Raw genomic sequence first — 16,731 nt, forward strand, 5'->3', positions numbered from 1 at the left:
TAACCAAATAAGTATGTTATGTTAAGTAAATGACCAAGTGGGTTAAGTGGGTTTCCTAAACTAGAAATTTACATTTCCTAAAACTAAACAAACTGTTTAAAGAAATAGTGACAAATATTGCTAGTTGGGTTTAAAAATGATACTTTCAATGTCTAATTCTCCCTTAGTTAATAATCCATATTGCAGTTAACTGTGATGGTCTGGTACATTGTAAAGAATTCGAAATGACAACACAGTGAGATAAAGATAAGGACTTGAAGTAGTAGTAAGACATGAAGTGTAGTCAAAGGCCCAGTCTAGCGGGTACAACAGGTGGTTCACAAGTTACCTTCAAGCTGTTGGTTTTCAGTGTTTTCAAGTGTTTAGAGGGGCTTCTTGGCCATAACTTTGCCTGATAAAACACAATTTATTTTGACAATTGAACTAGTTACAACAGGTCTGAGGAGGTATGTGAATTGAAAAGATTAAGACAACTGATAAAGAGAATGGAAAATGTACAGATTAATTCACTAAAACACACTGATATTTCATTATTACAAACAGTCCCTTCAGAATAAGTGAAAGATTAGAACATTAAAAACACAGGATGTGTAAAACTGTTGAATAATTGTACAGCACAGTGGCACAGGTAAAAATAAATCAAATCAAAATGTTATTTCTGATGTGTTGCTTATCTCTTATGATTTTATGCTAAACTTTTGAACATTAAGTGTAAATATATATATATACGTTTTTAAATATATAATTTACAATATAAATATGAACTTCACATAGTTTTGTTGAAATTCCCGGAAAATTTCACTTAAAATAATCTAAATTATCTTTGAACTAACAAGATAGAAGTACGCCAGACCAAATGTCGCGTAACAGGCTTCACTGAAGTTGCAAGCAATATTTCACATCTATAGTTCATTTAATTCTTGAGATGTTCTACTAGGGAGATATCTTTTTACTCTCAGTCAAATCCCACGGAACATCATCAAACTCTATCTTATCTGTATAAAAAACCGAGACTATGGAGTATCAAAGGATCTGACAGAAAGTAATGAAGTTTAATGAACCCAACAAAGTAACCCTATTACTTGTGTTACTATGTTACATGTTAAAATACATTGTTTTATTGTACGTGTTTACAAATCTGTTTGTTTTGCGATTTTTTCACCCCATAAAACGACATCATCGAACACGATGTTGCCTATATTATAAAAATGAAATTTCTAGCAAAATTTTCAAACCTAAAGGTCAGTTCGTTCTCAAAATATTATTTGGACAGACAGACAAAAGAGACATTTTGCCACTTAATATGGAAAAGTGTGCATAAAATTCTTCTTATTTATAGTTACTAGAAAAAAAAATTGTTCAGAAATTTTTTGATCCGATTTTTAATATTAAGAGTATCTATTGCAATTTCTATAAAAAATGTTTTACATCTTTTAGTGACTAATTTCTCTCCATTGGTTACAAATGAAAACAATTTAATATTACAACAACGTCTTCCATACATAGTCAGTACACTGTTCTTGAAACGAAACAGATACAAATGTTTCAACTCATTCAATGAATTTATTATTAACCTTAGCTTGTATCAACTACACTGGATAATCTAGTTAATGTAAGAACCACACAAGGAATGTGTCTACAAGCTATATATAACAACACTAAAATCTAATTAGAAAAGTCAGCTATACCACTCACATTAATTAGATGACTGATTAATGAATGACAAGAATCAGGATTACCTAAGTGGAGTAAAGGGAATAATTACTTCGTTATTAGTGCCCACGTCAATGGTGATGGGCAGGCACTGGTGGGGCTTGATCCCTGCAAGAGCTGTGTACAGTGCAAGCTTGCCCACCGGGATACCCATCCCACAGGCTCCCAGGTCTCCCAGTCCCTAGAATACGTTCTCCGTCTGTCACCACAATGGCTCTCACATCCGGTTCTGGCCTGTAACACAAGATGTGTTGTAATTTTATAAGCCTATTTTTTTATAGGGAAATAAGGCAGAAAGATGAATTTTCTCTTGTTTCAAAATGGAGGATGTTTATAGCAGCAAATCATTACTGTTTCTCCTTGATCATTGTAGGCTTATTTTCCTCTTCATCTTCCTCAGGTTCAGGTATAATTGGAATGGAGACCATTTTTTAAATGTAATCATCAATAAGTTAATTTTCTTCATCTCCATTCATCTGCTTAAACATACACACAGTTATCTTTGTTCTCAAGTTTTTTTTAAGACTTGACAAGAGCCATCTTCTTCAATCTTTCAACTGCTTTTTCCTCTGTATTTACTAACAAATTTCCAACCAACTTTGCACTTGTATTATATCCAAAGATTGGAACAGAGATGTTATAATAGGTAAAATAGGTAAAAATTTATATCAGATTATCACCACTCTTCAGGACATCCTCTGTACTATGTCAGTAAAGATTCTGGGTTTTTTTTTTTACCTATGAGAGCCAGTAACAACTGTTTAATCCATTAAAACTGTTACAAGCTAAGACTGTTACCATTTACTTTAACTTCTTAGACACCGAAACTCAGTCTCTTTCTTCTTAGAAGCTAATCTTATGTCAGCAACATTTTAAAGTTCAATCCATTTCAGTCACAGTTGTATAGCTGCTCTTTCAATTCCATCCCTTTTAATAAAAGCTATGAAAACACTTATAACTTGTACGTAAATACTTTTTGAACTTGACAGAAACTTTTTTTATAACTGATACCCTTTTCTCATTATACATGAGTTTTACAAATCTCTAACCAGTCCCTCTCTGAGTGCCAAGTCTCAATGAAACATGTGAAAATGAACAAACCCATGTGAAAAGGAACCGATTTGAGAGTAAGAAAAAGCTATTTACGTAGCCAAACTAAATCTTTTGTTTAACATGCTCAATTTTCTCAAAGGCTTAGCTGATCCTGGTGTTCTTGAAATAATTAACTCCATGAAAAGTCACGAGCTTACATCAAAAGTGTATGAATTAAGTTTTAAATCTGTTCAAAGATGTACAGGAACAAAAATTGTCACCAACATGTGATTTCTTGTTTCCAACAAAACAATATTCACAAGAGAAACAACTAACTGTTTTGTGTGACTTTTATTATGATGTGGTCCGAAGGATAGTTTGATTGTGATGTATTTCGAAGGACAGTTTTGAGTTTTATGACCAAGGTGAGTTTCCTACTGCTGAAAAAGTGAGAAACTCTTGAAAAAATCTAATACAAGGGAAGTGTCTGATAGACTTGGAAAATGTTACACACTGTTGGATTTAACTTTTTAAAAGCAACTGATGATCGTACATTTTTCATGGAAAGACAGGACATTGTATTTTGCATGTGCACAAATTTTAAGGAAAATGAAATCCGTAAGGGATGAAAACATTGATTGAGTTTATCTAGACGAAACATGGGTAGACCAAAGAGACACAAAACACTTTATCTGGCAATATTCTGACAAAAGTGGTGGTTTAAAAGAGCCAACAGGATAAGGTGGTAGGTTAATAGTGAGTCATACGAGAACTGCAAAAAAAAAATGTATTCCACAGGGTAAATGGGTTTTTCTATCTAAAACCGCCAGTACAGACTATCGTTCTAAAATAAATCATGAGTCATTTAAAAGGTGATTTTTTGAAAATCTTCTACTATCTTCTGGAAGAACCAACAGTCATTGTTATGAACAGTCAATGCATCCTACCACTGTGCACAAATTGACCAAGTTCCTTCAACTAACTGAAAGAAAAACTACATACAAAAGTGGTTTAACAGAAAAAAATATTTATTTTCTTGACAAGGAAACTAAAGCGGAATTACGTAAAAGTAATTTTACAAAACAAGAACTACAAGCTTAATGAACTAGCTTTGTCATAGAACCATGAAGTGGTGCTGTTGTTCTCCTTCCCACTGTCAGTACAATCAGATTGAACTGATCTAGGCACAAGTCAAACAAGAAGTGCTACAAGAAATAATACTTTCAAATTAGCAGATGTTGAGAAACTTAGTTTAGAAGCCATAGATACATCACCGCTACCACTTGGGAAAATTTTATGAGCACAATTAGAATTTGCTGTTGATTGGGTAAAAGAATTGTTAGAGATGACATAATGGAACTTTTATTATAAACCTTACAGACGACTCATCAGACAATGACAGTGATGTTGATAAAAGTTAAAAGAGAGTCACCAAATGATCAAATCACCAACAGACTGACAAGTAATTTCACTGTGAGTATTTAATAGGTACTAACAAATTCACTTGTTTAAAATAAAGAACGTACTTAACAATGTTGCTTTATTATAAACTATTACTATACATGTTTCAAATTTTTATATTTCAAACAATTTTACACACAAAGACAAAACAAATTGTTTTAAGCAGGATTAATTTTATTAAACTTAAAATAATTATTTAATTTTCACTGAGATTACAATACATAGTACTATAATAATGAGTAATCATAAAAATAATAGAAAGTAAACTGTTGAAAATTAAAAAAAAAAGGTTTAGTAGAAATTGTGTGCATACACTCTGTTCATCGTGTTTGCCTTTTCAATAATAATTTAGATTTGCATGCATTTCCCGGTCAAGTAAGTAAACTGAAAAAAATATGTTTGAAACAAAAAATAAAAGTTTTTATCTGTGTCTAAAACTGCAATATGCAAAGCATTCCTAATAAAAATATTTTAAAAATCCTCGCTAACTGAAATAATTAACACACCATGTTAATGAATTTAATTAGGATTTTAGGTATTTAGTATTTCAAAACAATATTTTTGTGTTTACATAAAACAATTATATACTGTTATCATCAGAGATCTTTCCTGAAGCCAATAATATGATATTCAGCTTCGTAATTTGTAAGGTGTCATCAAAATCTCAGGGGAAGGTAAATTACCTCAAACTCTAAAATGAATGCAAATTAGGGATTATTCTATTTCACCATGTCTAAATTCTATGGCAACAGTGCAATTCTACCCAAACGTCTAATTTGGTGATTCTGCCTGTAAGCAAGGATGAAACTGTTTTAAAATACTTAGTTAAAAATACATCCATTACATCTTAAAAAATACATCTTTTTGTGATCCATAAATGACTGATAACGCAAATTGTACTTTTCATATAATCTGCTCTTGTGGAACATTCACACTTCACACTACTTTCATCACACAAACCACTCAATACAAGTGTTCACGTATAATAAACATTATCAATGTACATGTCGCTGTATTAATGTCAATCCCTGATATCTTTTTCATGTTATTCTAATTGTATAATATTGTTATAAGTAGTTTACATCACAGTATTATCATAAACTTTATTTCAACAAAATTAATTTTCTTTTACTTAGTTATAAAATTGGTCTTCTTTCTGATTGGTTTACTTATATTTAATGATTTCTTAAGGGGTGTATACATAACAAATCTCGCCCTTAAAATAAAAAATTCCTGATCATCCCATACGTTTTAACTTTTAAATAACACAAATACATTATCTTAATAAAATTCTGTGCTAAACTGTTTGATTTCACTTTACTACATGCAAAGCAGAGGATGTTTTTCTTGAGTTTTGTCATTTACACTGTTTTTGCAAAATTAAAGTTGTTATTTTCTATTTAAACTCAGTTTTGTCCACTAAATTAATCCATTCCTTTCAAAATTCTTGCAACACTTAAAAATATTACTTCAATTCTAAAAATATTTCTAAAATCTGATTAGCTTGGCTTAAACTGGGTCAAAGTATGGATTTAAACATAAAATTCGTTATAGTCATAAATTGATGTTTTTCATAACCCTACACTTCTGCATGTACTTATGTAATGTACTTTTGTGTAAGCAAGTGTTATCTTAAATTTCAAAAAAATGTAACATTAAAATAAACTTATTTCTCAATGTGAATACTAATATTATTAACAATATCATTATATTATTACCAATTCTTGAGCAAATCATAACAATGACCCTTGTCATGGATGGTGATGAAGAGACCTCTGGGCCGCCGATAGATCAGGCCAAACTTCTGACAAGCTAGACCTACAGTGGGGGTGTAGACAATTGGCATCAGTGTCTCCACATTCTCTGATAGCAAACGGAAGAACAATCGCTCATTCCTGTCCTGAAACATCGAAGACTTGTATCACAAATTGGGTTTTGGTTAAATTATTGTACCATTAGAACTTGTTTGAAATATTACCTCTTGTTAACTTTTACTACAAAACTTAAATAACCAATACAGATTAAATAATGGAGTTTAATGACAGGAAGTAATTTCTCCTATTTTCTTTTTAACAGACTAATTTAAAAGCAAGATTCATAACTAATTTATTTGACTGACATTTCTCTGATGCTATAAATAACACAACCAGGATTTACATCGTGTCCTTCTATAAAATGTTTACTTTCCTCATTACTGCCAACATTCTATATTGAAAAATCTTTTATAGTGTCACAACTGTGCTTGCATATGCACTCTTAGTAAATGACCACCTACCAAGATAAGGTAATTGTCACTGGTTCAAATTTTCAATTGCTTAAGGGTGCTACTTTTTATAATAACAGATTATAAGTGGATTAAAAAAAATATTTATACTAATAATTTTATTCGTATTACCTCTCAACTTTATGAACTTTTGAAAAAGTTTACAGTAAATGTTAGTTAAAAACATCATTAAAAATGAAAGTATTTACAAAGCCAACCCTTACGTCTGTCTAAAACCCAATTGTTTTCAAACAAATTTTCAGTATCAGGAGGACAAAATAAATTTAGTTTGCTACAATACATATTTACTTAGTAACCAATAACCTTGAAATAAAAATATACAACGAACTGCTGTGATAAAACAATAATGCTGAAACCTTTTAAATACTATATAATAACACTTTTAATAATTTAGCTGCCTCTACTTAATCTTTACTGTGTAGTTATCTATTACAATAGCTGGTTTTACTAGTGCTGTTATTGATTTCCTTTTTTATTCTAAGTTAGTTTTGTGTAATGTTAATGTTGGAGTATGACAATTTCTTTTATTGTCATTTGTAAATTTTAAATTGCTATAGATTACGCCAACAAATACAAATTGTTAGTACAACACATTATACAAAAAATATATAATAGTTTAAAACATTATAATATAATTAGACCAGCCAATATTTATGCATAACCAATATTAATGTACGGCTAAGGAAAAGCATATGTTAGAGTCCCCCCTCCCCAGGGAACAATCCAAACCATGTCCCTCCTTGTAGTGCACAAACAAAATATTAAAAGATAAGTTAAGGCATTAAATTTAGAAATATAAAAATAGAAGGAACTATCATTATACTATAATCTTAAAAAACATTGGTTACAATCATATTGATATGCTACATTGCCCAAAATTCTCACTGCCTTTCTTTGCCATGAGAAAATCTGGCTAATATCCTTACTATATAATAATCAATAAAAACTGTAAAGTGCAAATCATGTAAATCAAGTGAACTACTCTATTATAACAAATATATTATGAAAATAAGCGACATAGTACCCTTTCATACACAGAATAAGAAGTCAGAAGATATACATCACAGATATGGAATGAAAAAGTTCTACATTTTGGTTTAAACATCTTCAGAAAATAATGTGAAACAGATAGGGCTATAAGAATAGAAACATCAACACGTGAAAATATAATAAAGAATAAAAGAGGTTTACTGGTTAGAACTGTTAATACATGATTTTATTTTTTAAAATAAACTTTATTGACTAAGTCATTTTCAATTCAATATATTATTTATGTATGTATGGTGACTACAAAGTCCGTTGGTCCAGAATGTTTACAATGTTGAACAACTCATGGCACCGGCACCACTTGACACCGACTTTACTAACTAGCTTATGTGTAATTCTCACATCTGTACCTTCACTAACCAGTGTTTACTTTCTGTCTCCCTATACTCTCAATCATGAATGAACAACTTAACTACAAAAATACTTGCCTTAAATAATTTATTAAATGTTAGTAGTTATTAATATTTTAATTTTATTCGTTGAACAAAAATATTAATAAAATAATAACTTAATAGAAGGTTCCAACTGGCAATCACTTTTTGCAAACTTATTTTATAAGTAAAGAGCACTTATGATTTGAATCTTCAACATGTCAATAATCCAATACAACTTCTTTCGTTTAAGTTGTTGGTTTTGTATTATTTATACTCTCTATATCAATAAGTCTAATGCAAATTGGTATCCAGGATTGATTGTAAAAAGTCAATGCCTTGCAATTCTTTGTTTAAAGTACAATGGTGGTATTTTGAAATGAGAACAAGATTATGGCCACAATTCCTATCATTATGAGAAAAGGACAAACTAACAAAACCACAATCCCATAACACAGAGTTCAACTGAAAAAAAGTATTGTAAAAGATAAATTATAAGATTACACACACACAACCAAAAAGAACTATGGTTACAGTATAAACATTCTAGTGTTTAGGGATATTCAAGAATAAATAAGTAAATGAGAAATAAAGATGAGAAAGTCAACACAAGGAAAGGAATTATAGGAAAGATTAACATTTGTTCAACATAGCTGCCCTTGACAAAATCATGTGAAGTGAAATGATACCAATAAAAAAGTTGGAAATCCAAAAAAAAATATAGAAACCCAATGAGTTACCTTACTAATTTACATAAAAATTTAATTTTGTTGAAACAATATTTTAAACAAGTACTTTTCTTAAATTATATTTAATCAAAAAATAGTATTTTCTTGTTAAAAATTAATAAAAAACATGTCATTCACTCAAGATATAACTCATGTACATATTGTAAAATTTTCACATGTTGATCTGTTTTTGACTTTTCAGCTTTTTGGCCTGATTACAAAACTGCCTAAATTTATATTAAATTCCTGTAATTACAATGCCTAAATTTAACATAAAAATATATTTTCAAAACCAAAAATTGATATAACTCCCTTAAAAAATATTTCAGTTAATTTTTAACATACAAAATGGCAACCCAACTAACTAGCTAGTGATATTGACAATCAATCAAGGTAAATATCATAAATCAACAATCAGAACGAGTTTTGTGGCAAATCAGATAACGAAACATACAATACATAAACAAAAGACATGGCTGAGTAAGATAAGAATGCAAAGCATAATGCAAAAAATCGAATGAATTGATAAAAAATTCCCTTTTCACTTTTTTTTCTTTTAGATATTCATCCCAATATACCTAACAGAAAAGCTTATTTAGTTAATTGATGGTTTATATTCTACTGTTCAACTGTTTAACCTTTAAAAGTATTGTCAAGTAATTCATCTGTACCCTACTGTATATGTATTGTAATAATTTAAAAACAAAATTTATTTATTATGAGATAATCTAGTTAAGATAATCTAGATAAGTCTTGTTGTTGTTTTTTTTTTCGTAGACGAATCACATTATAATATATGTGGATACATTTTAGAGGAATTATATATGTTTAGGTGAATTATGTTTTATTCTAGACCTATTTTGAGCAATTTTAGATTATCTCTAGCCCTACCTATCTAAATCCTTTGACCAAATATTGTTCTTAAATTTATTTGTATGAAGAAGTCTAATGACCTAAGAAAGTTGATGGAAGAAAAGATAATATGTGAGATCAGTAATATTGACCATTATCAATACCTGTTGGTTCGAGATTTAGTTTATAACTTAATTAAAATATAAATCACCACGAACTATGTTTTATTCAAAGTCATAAAAAGCATCTGAATTCTTGCATCTATTTTTATAACTTCTGAATAATATTATTTATGTACAGCATGATATATAAAATATATCTTCATATTTACATTTTGGAGGATTGCAAATAGCTAACTCCCGACTATTACTAAACTAATCCATAATAAATACTACTCCTACTCATAGTAAATACTTCTATTTCCAAATCACAATTCATTTAGTTCATAACTAGTATGGTGTTAACCATAACTTATATGGTTCATAACAATATGCGTTTTTGAAGAAACACATCAAATTTGGCAACAACTCTCTACCTCACATAATATTCAAAAATAGCATATACCTTGATCTTCTCCTCCTATTTTATGTAATTAATTTTTCAAAACATTCGTGAGTAAACAATGTTTAATACTTAATTTTGGATAAATATACTTTTTATTTCATTTTTAAATAAATAATGTATTGCACTAGATATTTCAAATTTAAAAACTTAACATACAGTGAAAAAAGGCTACTTAATAATACAATGTGATTTTAATGCAGAAATAATCATTAAATAAGTTATAAGTAGTCTAGTAATATTGAAATTATTATTCTGACATTAAAGTTGAACTCAACCAATAATATTATTTAAATACAACAACTGAAATTGCTTATTTCTTGTAATGACACAAAACAAGACAATTAACTAATGGTAAGGCTCAAACAACTAAGCAATCCATGAATTTCAATGCTAGAATAACACAAGACAGACAATAGTTTCTTAAATCAGACTCGTGACTGACTTTTGACTACAGCAGATGATTAAAGTTCTACATCATCTCCAGTTTGTATTATATGCATAAAGATGGACAATGGCGTAGTATATTTAGCAAAAACAAAGGGATGAAATATCTATTTAATTGCAACAAATATTTAAATGTTTTCTTAAGTTGACGCAAATAATAAAGAGTTCCAGAGTTCTACTGTAATATATTGGAATGTTATTTTATTTAGTGTAAAACTAATTTAGTACCACGATTAGCTACTCATTGACAAAAAATCTATTCCAAAATTCATGTTATAGCCAAGTTGTGTTGTAAAAGAAAAATCAAACGATTTCTGGAGTTGTTGAATACGAGGGGTATTAGCAAAATAAGGTTCCCATGATTTTTTAAAATAGACAGATCTATATTTCTACTTAGTGTTATACATCAATATAAATTTAAAAGTTAAGCTACTTTTCCACATAATCACCGTTTCTGTCCAAACACTTTTGTAGACGATGCTCCAACTTTTCTATCCCCATGTTGTAGAATTTTGCCACCAATCCTTTGAGGAATCGAGTAACCTCTTCCTTGACTTCATCATCGGTACTGAAGTGTTGGCAACCCAGGTGTTCCTTTAATTTTGGGAATAAGTGATAATCACTTGGGGCTAGGTCTGGGCTGTAGGGGGGATGGGGCACAATAGTCCAGCCAAAATTTGTCAGCAGTTCTTGAGTTTGACGTGAGACATGAGGTTGAGCGTTGTCATGGAGAAGCCTCACACCACTGGACAATCTTTCTCTCTGGCGGTTCTGAATCGCGCTGGAAATCTCAGAAATAAGTAAAGCAAGTTCGTGAATGGTGATTCTCCGATTTTCAAGCAATATTGTCTCAACTTTTTCAACAACTCTATCTGAAACTGAAGGCCGTCCACTTCGGTTTTCATCGTGAATTTCCATGTGGCCTTCACTGAATTCTCTACACCATTTCCGAACGTGTTGAACAGATATGCAGTTTTCCCCATAAACTTCGATTAACTGATGATGAATTTCAATAGGTGAAATCTGTTTTGCATTTAAAAAACGTATCACAGCACGAATTTCGTATCTGGTGGTAACAACGATAGGAAGCTCCATCTTCGAAGGCAGCTAGGCCGGCACTGTTGGACATAGCGAGGCGCGAGTGGTATGGATAGAGAGAGGGACAGCTGATGAGTAAGACAGTGTTGCCAGATTTCTCCCAACATATCGCATTCTGTCTCGGCGGCATAGGGAACCTTATTTTTCTAATACCCCTCATATATTCAAACAGAGATTTGCTGAATGGGGAATTTGTTTTCCTGGGTTGGCAGCATTGCTTCAGAAACTCCAGACTAGACAGAATTCTTTCTGTTACTGTCATAAAAAAACTCTACATTATTTCTATGTCTCATTTGATAATGAAATATAGTCTTTAAAAGAGCAAGCCAATACAAATTTTGCTTCAGAAGTCATATCTGACACCCTTGAGATTTTGAAGAAGGCATTGAATAATGGCAATGCTGCATAATCATATTTATGAGGGTTGTATAAATATCACAGATGACAGAGCAACCTACCATTTACACCGCTATCATCAGTGTTCAACACATTCAAAGGAATTGTGTGCATGTACAATATAATAAATGTATCAATGTCGTGTGTGTATGTTTGTATGTGTCTTCAAATTTGGGATATTACATGGGTGTGCTCATAGTAATTTGAACGTGCATGAAGAAGATATAAACCTGCATCATGTTTCTTGCACATGACTACAAAAATGTTATTACCTAAATTAAAAGAATAAAAAGTAAACCTATTGAGGAATACAATTGATATAGCTAATGGTTAATAATTAAAAAAATTAACAGATTAAAGGAGATGATATTTTCTTTTAGACCTTCAGAAAGAACAACAGTAATAAAATAAATCCAGAACCAATAATCTGAAATGGACACAGCCTTTTGTCGATAATAACCCAATGCTTTAAATAGCAATGCTGCCAACCAAATGAAGATAAATCTTTTCTCCAATGAAGCCTGCAGGATTATAGGTACCAGTTCCAGGAACTTTTTTATTCTACCTCACATGTAAAATATTTCCAAATAATCATTTGATTATTAAAAATTTAACCGAGAATTAAAAATATGTAGCATGACATTAAGCTTTGTTTAATAACAAATTACTTTTATTTTGTTATTTGTTATGCTTATTAGTTTTTAAAAACAGTAAAAATTATTAAAAAAAGACTTCAGTATTAATGCAAAAATTATAATATTCCAAATTATACTAATCAAACAACATGCAGGTAGATTAAAAAACTCCATTAATAAAACTATAAAATAAGGATAAAAGCAAAATAACTCACAAAATAAAAGTACCTGAAGCTCAGCTAGGTAGAGATATCGGTTGAGATCCTCCTGGTACTTCATGACACTGAAGCGACACACTTCTATCTGTTGTGCTTGAGTCTTGAACCTTGGCGGCATGAGTCCATGGATACCTAGGGCTTGCCTCTCCTCTAACGTGAATGCTAGACCCTGTAACATCAAAGTAATGTTAAAGTATTTATTGACATCTTCTAAATACTTCATGACACTTGTATCTGATGGGCTAAAAACTTGGTGTTATAATTATAATCAACAGAAGGACTAATTTTGTTCCAGGTTTAAATTACATTACAGGCTTTGATAGCTAGAAAAGATCTAATCAATTTATTTTTAGTCCTTTTTTAAATCTTCCCAGGACGAAACTAATAGTGAACTGGAATAGGAATTAGTATTAACTGTACTGAAATTCAATTTAGATGAGCTTTAATCACTGTTAATAAATACATTAGTAGTTCGTAGATTTATTGAAACCAGTATTTTACAATATATTTTAGTCTTTTTGCAATGATTTTTTGGTGTTGGAATATTGTTTTAGTGTGTAAAGTCAACCTAGCACTAACAGCAGAGAATGAATTGATTTTGTACATTTTGACAACTTTTAAATTGGAGCTTAAGTAACCTAACCTGAAAAATCCCATAACCAAGGAAAGTCAAGAAGCAGGGATAAATCCAAACAATGCAATATTTCTAACATTTACATCAATAATAATATGAGCAAACTGACTAAACAGTTAGAAAACAAATCATTGTAAAACGCTAGATTAGAGAAGCGGTTCATTATTTTCTTTATTATATATATATATATATATATATATATATATATATATATATACATTCATTAAATTTGTATAAATGGCAATAGCCGAATTTAATTTATTTCAATAAACATTGAATCGCAAAAAGTACTTGCTCCGCCGGGAATCGAACCCGGATCTCTCACTTGCCGGGTGAATGTGCTACCATTACACCACAGAGCCCTCACTATATATATATAGTGTTGTATGTTATTGTGGTTTATATTTCCCTTTTAATCTCTCCTAACAGATTTTTCATTAAAATCAACTTTTGTTAGCTCAGATCAGATGTTTATATAACTCCTCCCCTGACATAAAAATGGCCGTGATAGTCCCACACCTAGTGGCTACAGAGCGAACAAGCATGAAGATATGTTCCGTGACGCAAAACTAAAGTTTTCCCCCATGCAAAACATACATCCATAGCCTGCCAAAAGAAGTAGTCACTTCAAAAACTTGAATATACCAGCTGTTGTGAGCCAAAGCAAGCAGTGAGAGTGTACAGAGTCAGCATGCATACTCATGGCTATGTGCAGATTACCATGCAGCTTTCTCAGTGACCTAGCTTGCAAGTCTTGAACAAATGAGCAAGCAGTCCACACACTTACTGATGACTGTCTCACTTAAAAATTCAAAATTTTGAAATCCACAACTTTTTTTTCATGTCAATGAAAAAAAAAAATTGAACAGAGTGAACTCTGTTATTTGCTGGAGAATATCTCCATTCAAATAAATATAATATTTTTAAGAAAGGCAATCGTTTTCATTGTAAAATATTTTTTCACACAAAAGGTGAATTTTTATAGAGCTACATTTTGTAGGTATTCCTCAATTATATACATTTATGTTTAAGGATAATAAATCCAAGTGAGCATAATCTGACACTTTCAATATGTCTATAAACTCTAAAATGGTTTTGTTTTTAAAAATATAATAGCAACACTGAGTTCGATGATGGTGCATGTCACTCCATGGGATTTGGCTGAGTGTTAACGAATATTTTTACATTGGTCTAATGTGTAACCAAGACTGCAACAAGAAAAAGAGCAGAATAATTAATAAATTTATTAAAAAAGCTGAGTATAATTACATGAGATTGAATGTGACACTTAGCACATGTAGAAAAAATTATTACAGTATATTAATATAGTAAAAGGAAAAAAGTAACAGAGTGAAAGTCAGTTAGAAAGTCAGAGTTAGAAGTATGTGACTAGATTTGATATTAGCGCACTCTGGCATTGCAGTACCCTTCCTACCTCACCACAACTTTTATTATCTAAACACTGCTATAAAATCTAACTCAATTAACTCAAAATATGAAAGTTTCATGTGGCAGGAGTTTCTCGATAAAGATAAACATGTTTTGAATTTTACATGAAACTTCATTTCTATATACACAAAAATGAGTTCTATGATGATGCATGTCTAACCCTGGAATTTCAGTGAGCTTCGTTGAAGCACTTAGTAAGCTGACAATTTATTTCTTGTATGCAGAGGTGTGTAAAAATGTCTTTCCTGTATGATGTCTGTCCGTCTATCTGACCACAGGACATCTCAAGAGTGAAATGAGCTATAGGCTTTGAATTTTGCACGTAACTTTAGTGAAGCCTGTTAAGAGACACGTGGTGTGGCGTACTCTTACCTCGTTATAACATGAAATATTACATGGCATTTTGAAACAGGTTTAGTTTAAAAAAACAAAACATATTAAATTTATAGGTAGAGTTAATAACTTAAACCACGAACAAAATAATTTAAACTAATATTGTAGTTAAGAAATTATTTAACTGAATAGAGGTTATTTCAAATAAATAAATACTGTATCTTTAAAAGTTCAGTATTACTAGACAAAACAATGAATATTAGTAGAATAGTGTTTGGCCTGCCAGATGGGAGTGTACTATGACTATGACTGGTTCAATCCAGTAAAAATAAACTAAACAAAGCCAGTATGGCCTTGAATATATTGGGTTACATGTTGATGATATTCTTTATCACCTAAGGACCTATTTCACCAGTCATATGTCACATACTAACCAACGAATTTTAACAAAACGTATAAAGCATCAAACTTATTTTGCTAACTTAAAATCACATGACAGTGAATTTCCAATGATTTACATGTAAACTTTTACATAGTCACTAGTGGAAACATTGACATCTTCACAGCTTAACAAGTCGTCACTATTATCTTAAAACATTTATAATCACCTAAACATGGTGAACCATAACTATTTCCAGTAGCTCTAATGTTTCACAATAGTTATATACCACTTGTAACTATAACAATAGTTATTACAAAGTAAGAAATTAGATGAAATTGTAAATATTTAACTTCTTACTTTCATGGAACAGATCCCAGTTATATGACAGCTTTTTACATTCATTTTGTAGAGCTTACCTGATTGTTCATGAGAATACCTTGGTTGTTCTTTTGATATTGATGTTTACTTGTAAATAGATACAAATCTATGAACTTCAATATTCACCAACAAAATCCTTAGGTTCAGAGTGGCAGAAGTCAAACATCTCAACAGAACACTATAATAGTATACCATGATATTTATTCACATGGCTAAGATGTCCACCACAATATTGCTATATTAAGTGTCCCATAATTTTCTTTATTGCAAGAAGACTCTGCTGAAATCATTTTATTAGTGGCAATTTCTTCAGTGTTCATCAGTCTATATATCATAAAATTTGAATTTATTGCTCAGAGTTTCCAGATATTATTGTTAGGTCCAATTTGGTTTTCATATTTACCATTATTCTGTACAATTCAGATACTTCTCTTAAATTATTTTTACATTTCTTATTATTAGAATATTTTGTCTAAATTCTATTAGCGTGATCATTTAAGCTATAAATTGAAATTAGTTGTAATTTTACATTGTTGCAATGGTGATAACACATAAAACGTACCTGCATTGTGTTTTGCTTGATCTTAGATATACTTTTTCTACACTAAACATTCAGCGTTAAAGAAATGTTATTTGTAACTATCTTGTAAAACATCATTTTGTTTCTACACAACAATTTGTAATCCTACTCCTTTAGTGAATAAAAATAGTA

The 16,731-nt window shown here is 30.6% G+C and overlaps 1 protein-coding gene across 1 annotated transcript in view; it reads right to left on the reverse strand.

Annotated features, from left to right (window-relative positions):
• Positions 1–16,731, reverse strand: part of LOC124362402 (NADP-dependent malic enzyme-like) — a 68,080-nt gene that overhangs the window by 19,207 nt on the left and 32,142 nt on the right. The window contains 4 exon segments of the mRNA XM_046816854.1: positions 1,766–1,894; positions 1,896–1,947; positions 5,925–6,106; positions 12,854–13,012. Coding sequence (XP_046672810.1) covers positions 1,766–1,894; positions 1,896–1,947; positions 5,925–6,106; positions 12,854–13,012 — 522 coding nt within the window.

Source organism: Homalodisca vitripennis, chromosome 5 (genome assembly GCF_021130785.1).
Source record: "Homalodisca vitripennis isolate AUS2020 chromosome 5, UT_GWSS_2.1, whole genome shotgun sequence".
NCBI classification, from domain to species: Eukaryota; Metazoa; Arthropoda; class Insecta; order Hemiptera; family Cicadellidae; genus Homalodisca; species Homalodisca vitripennis.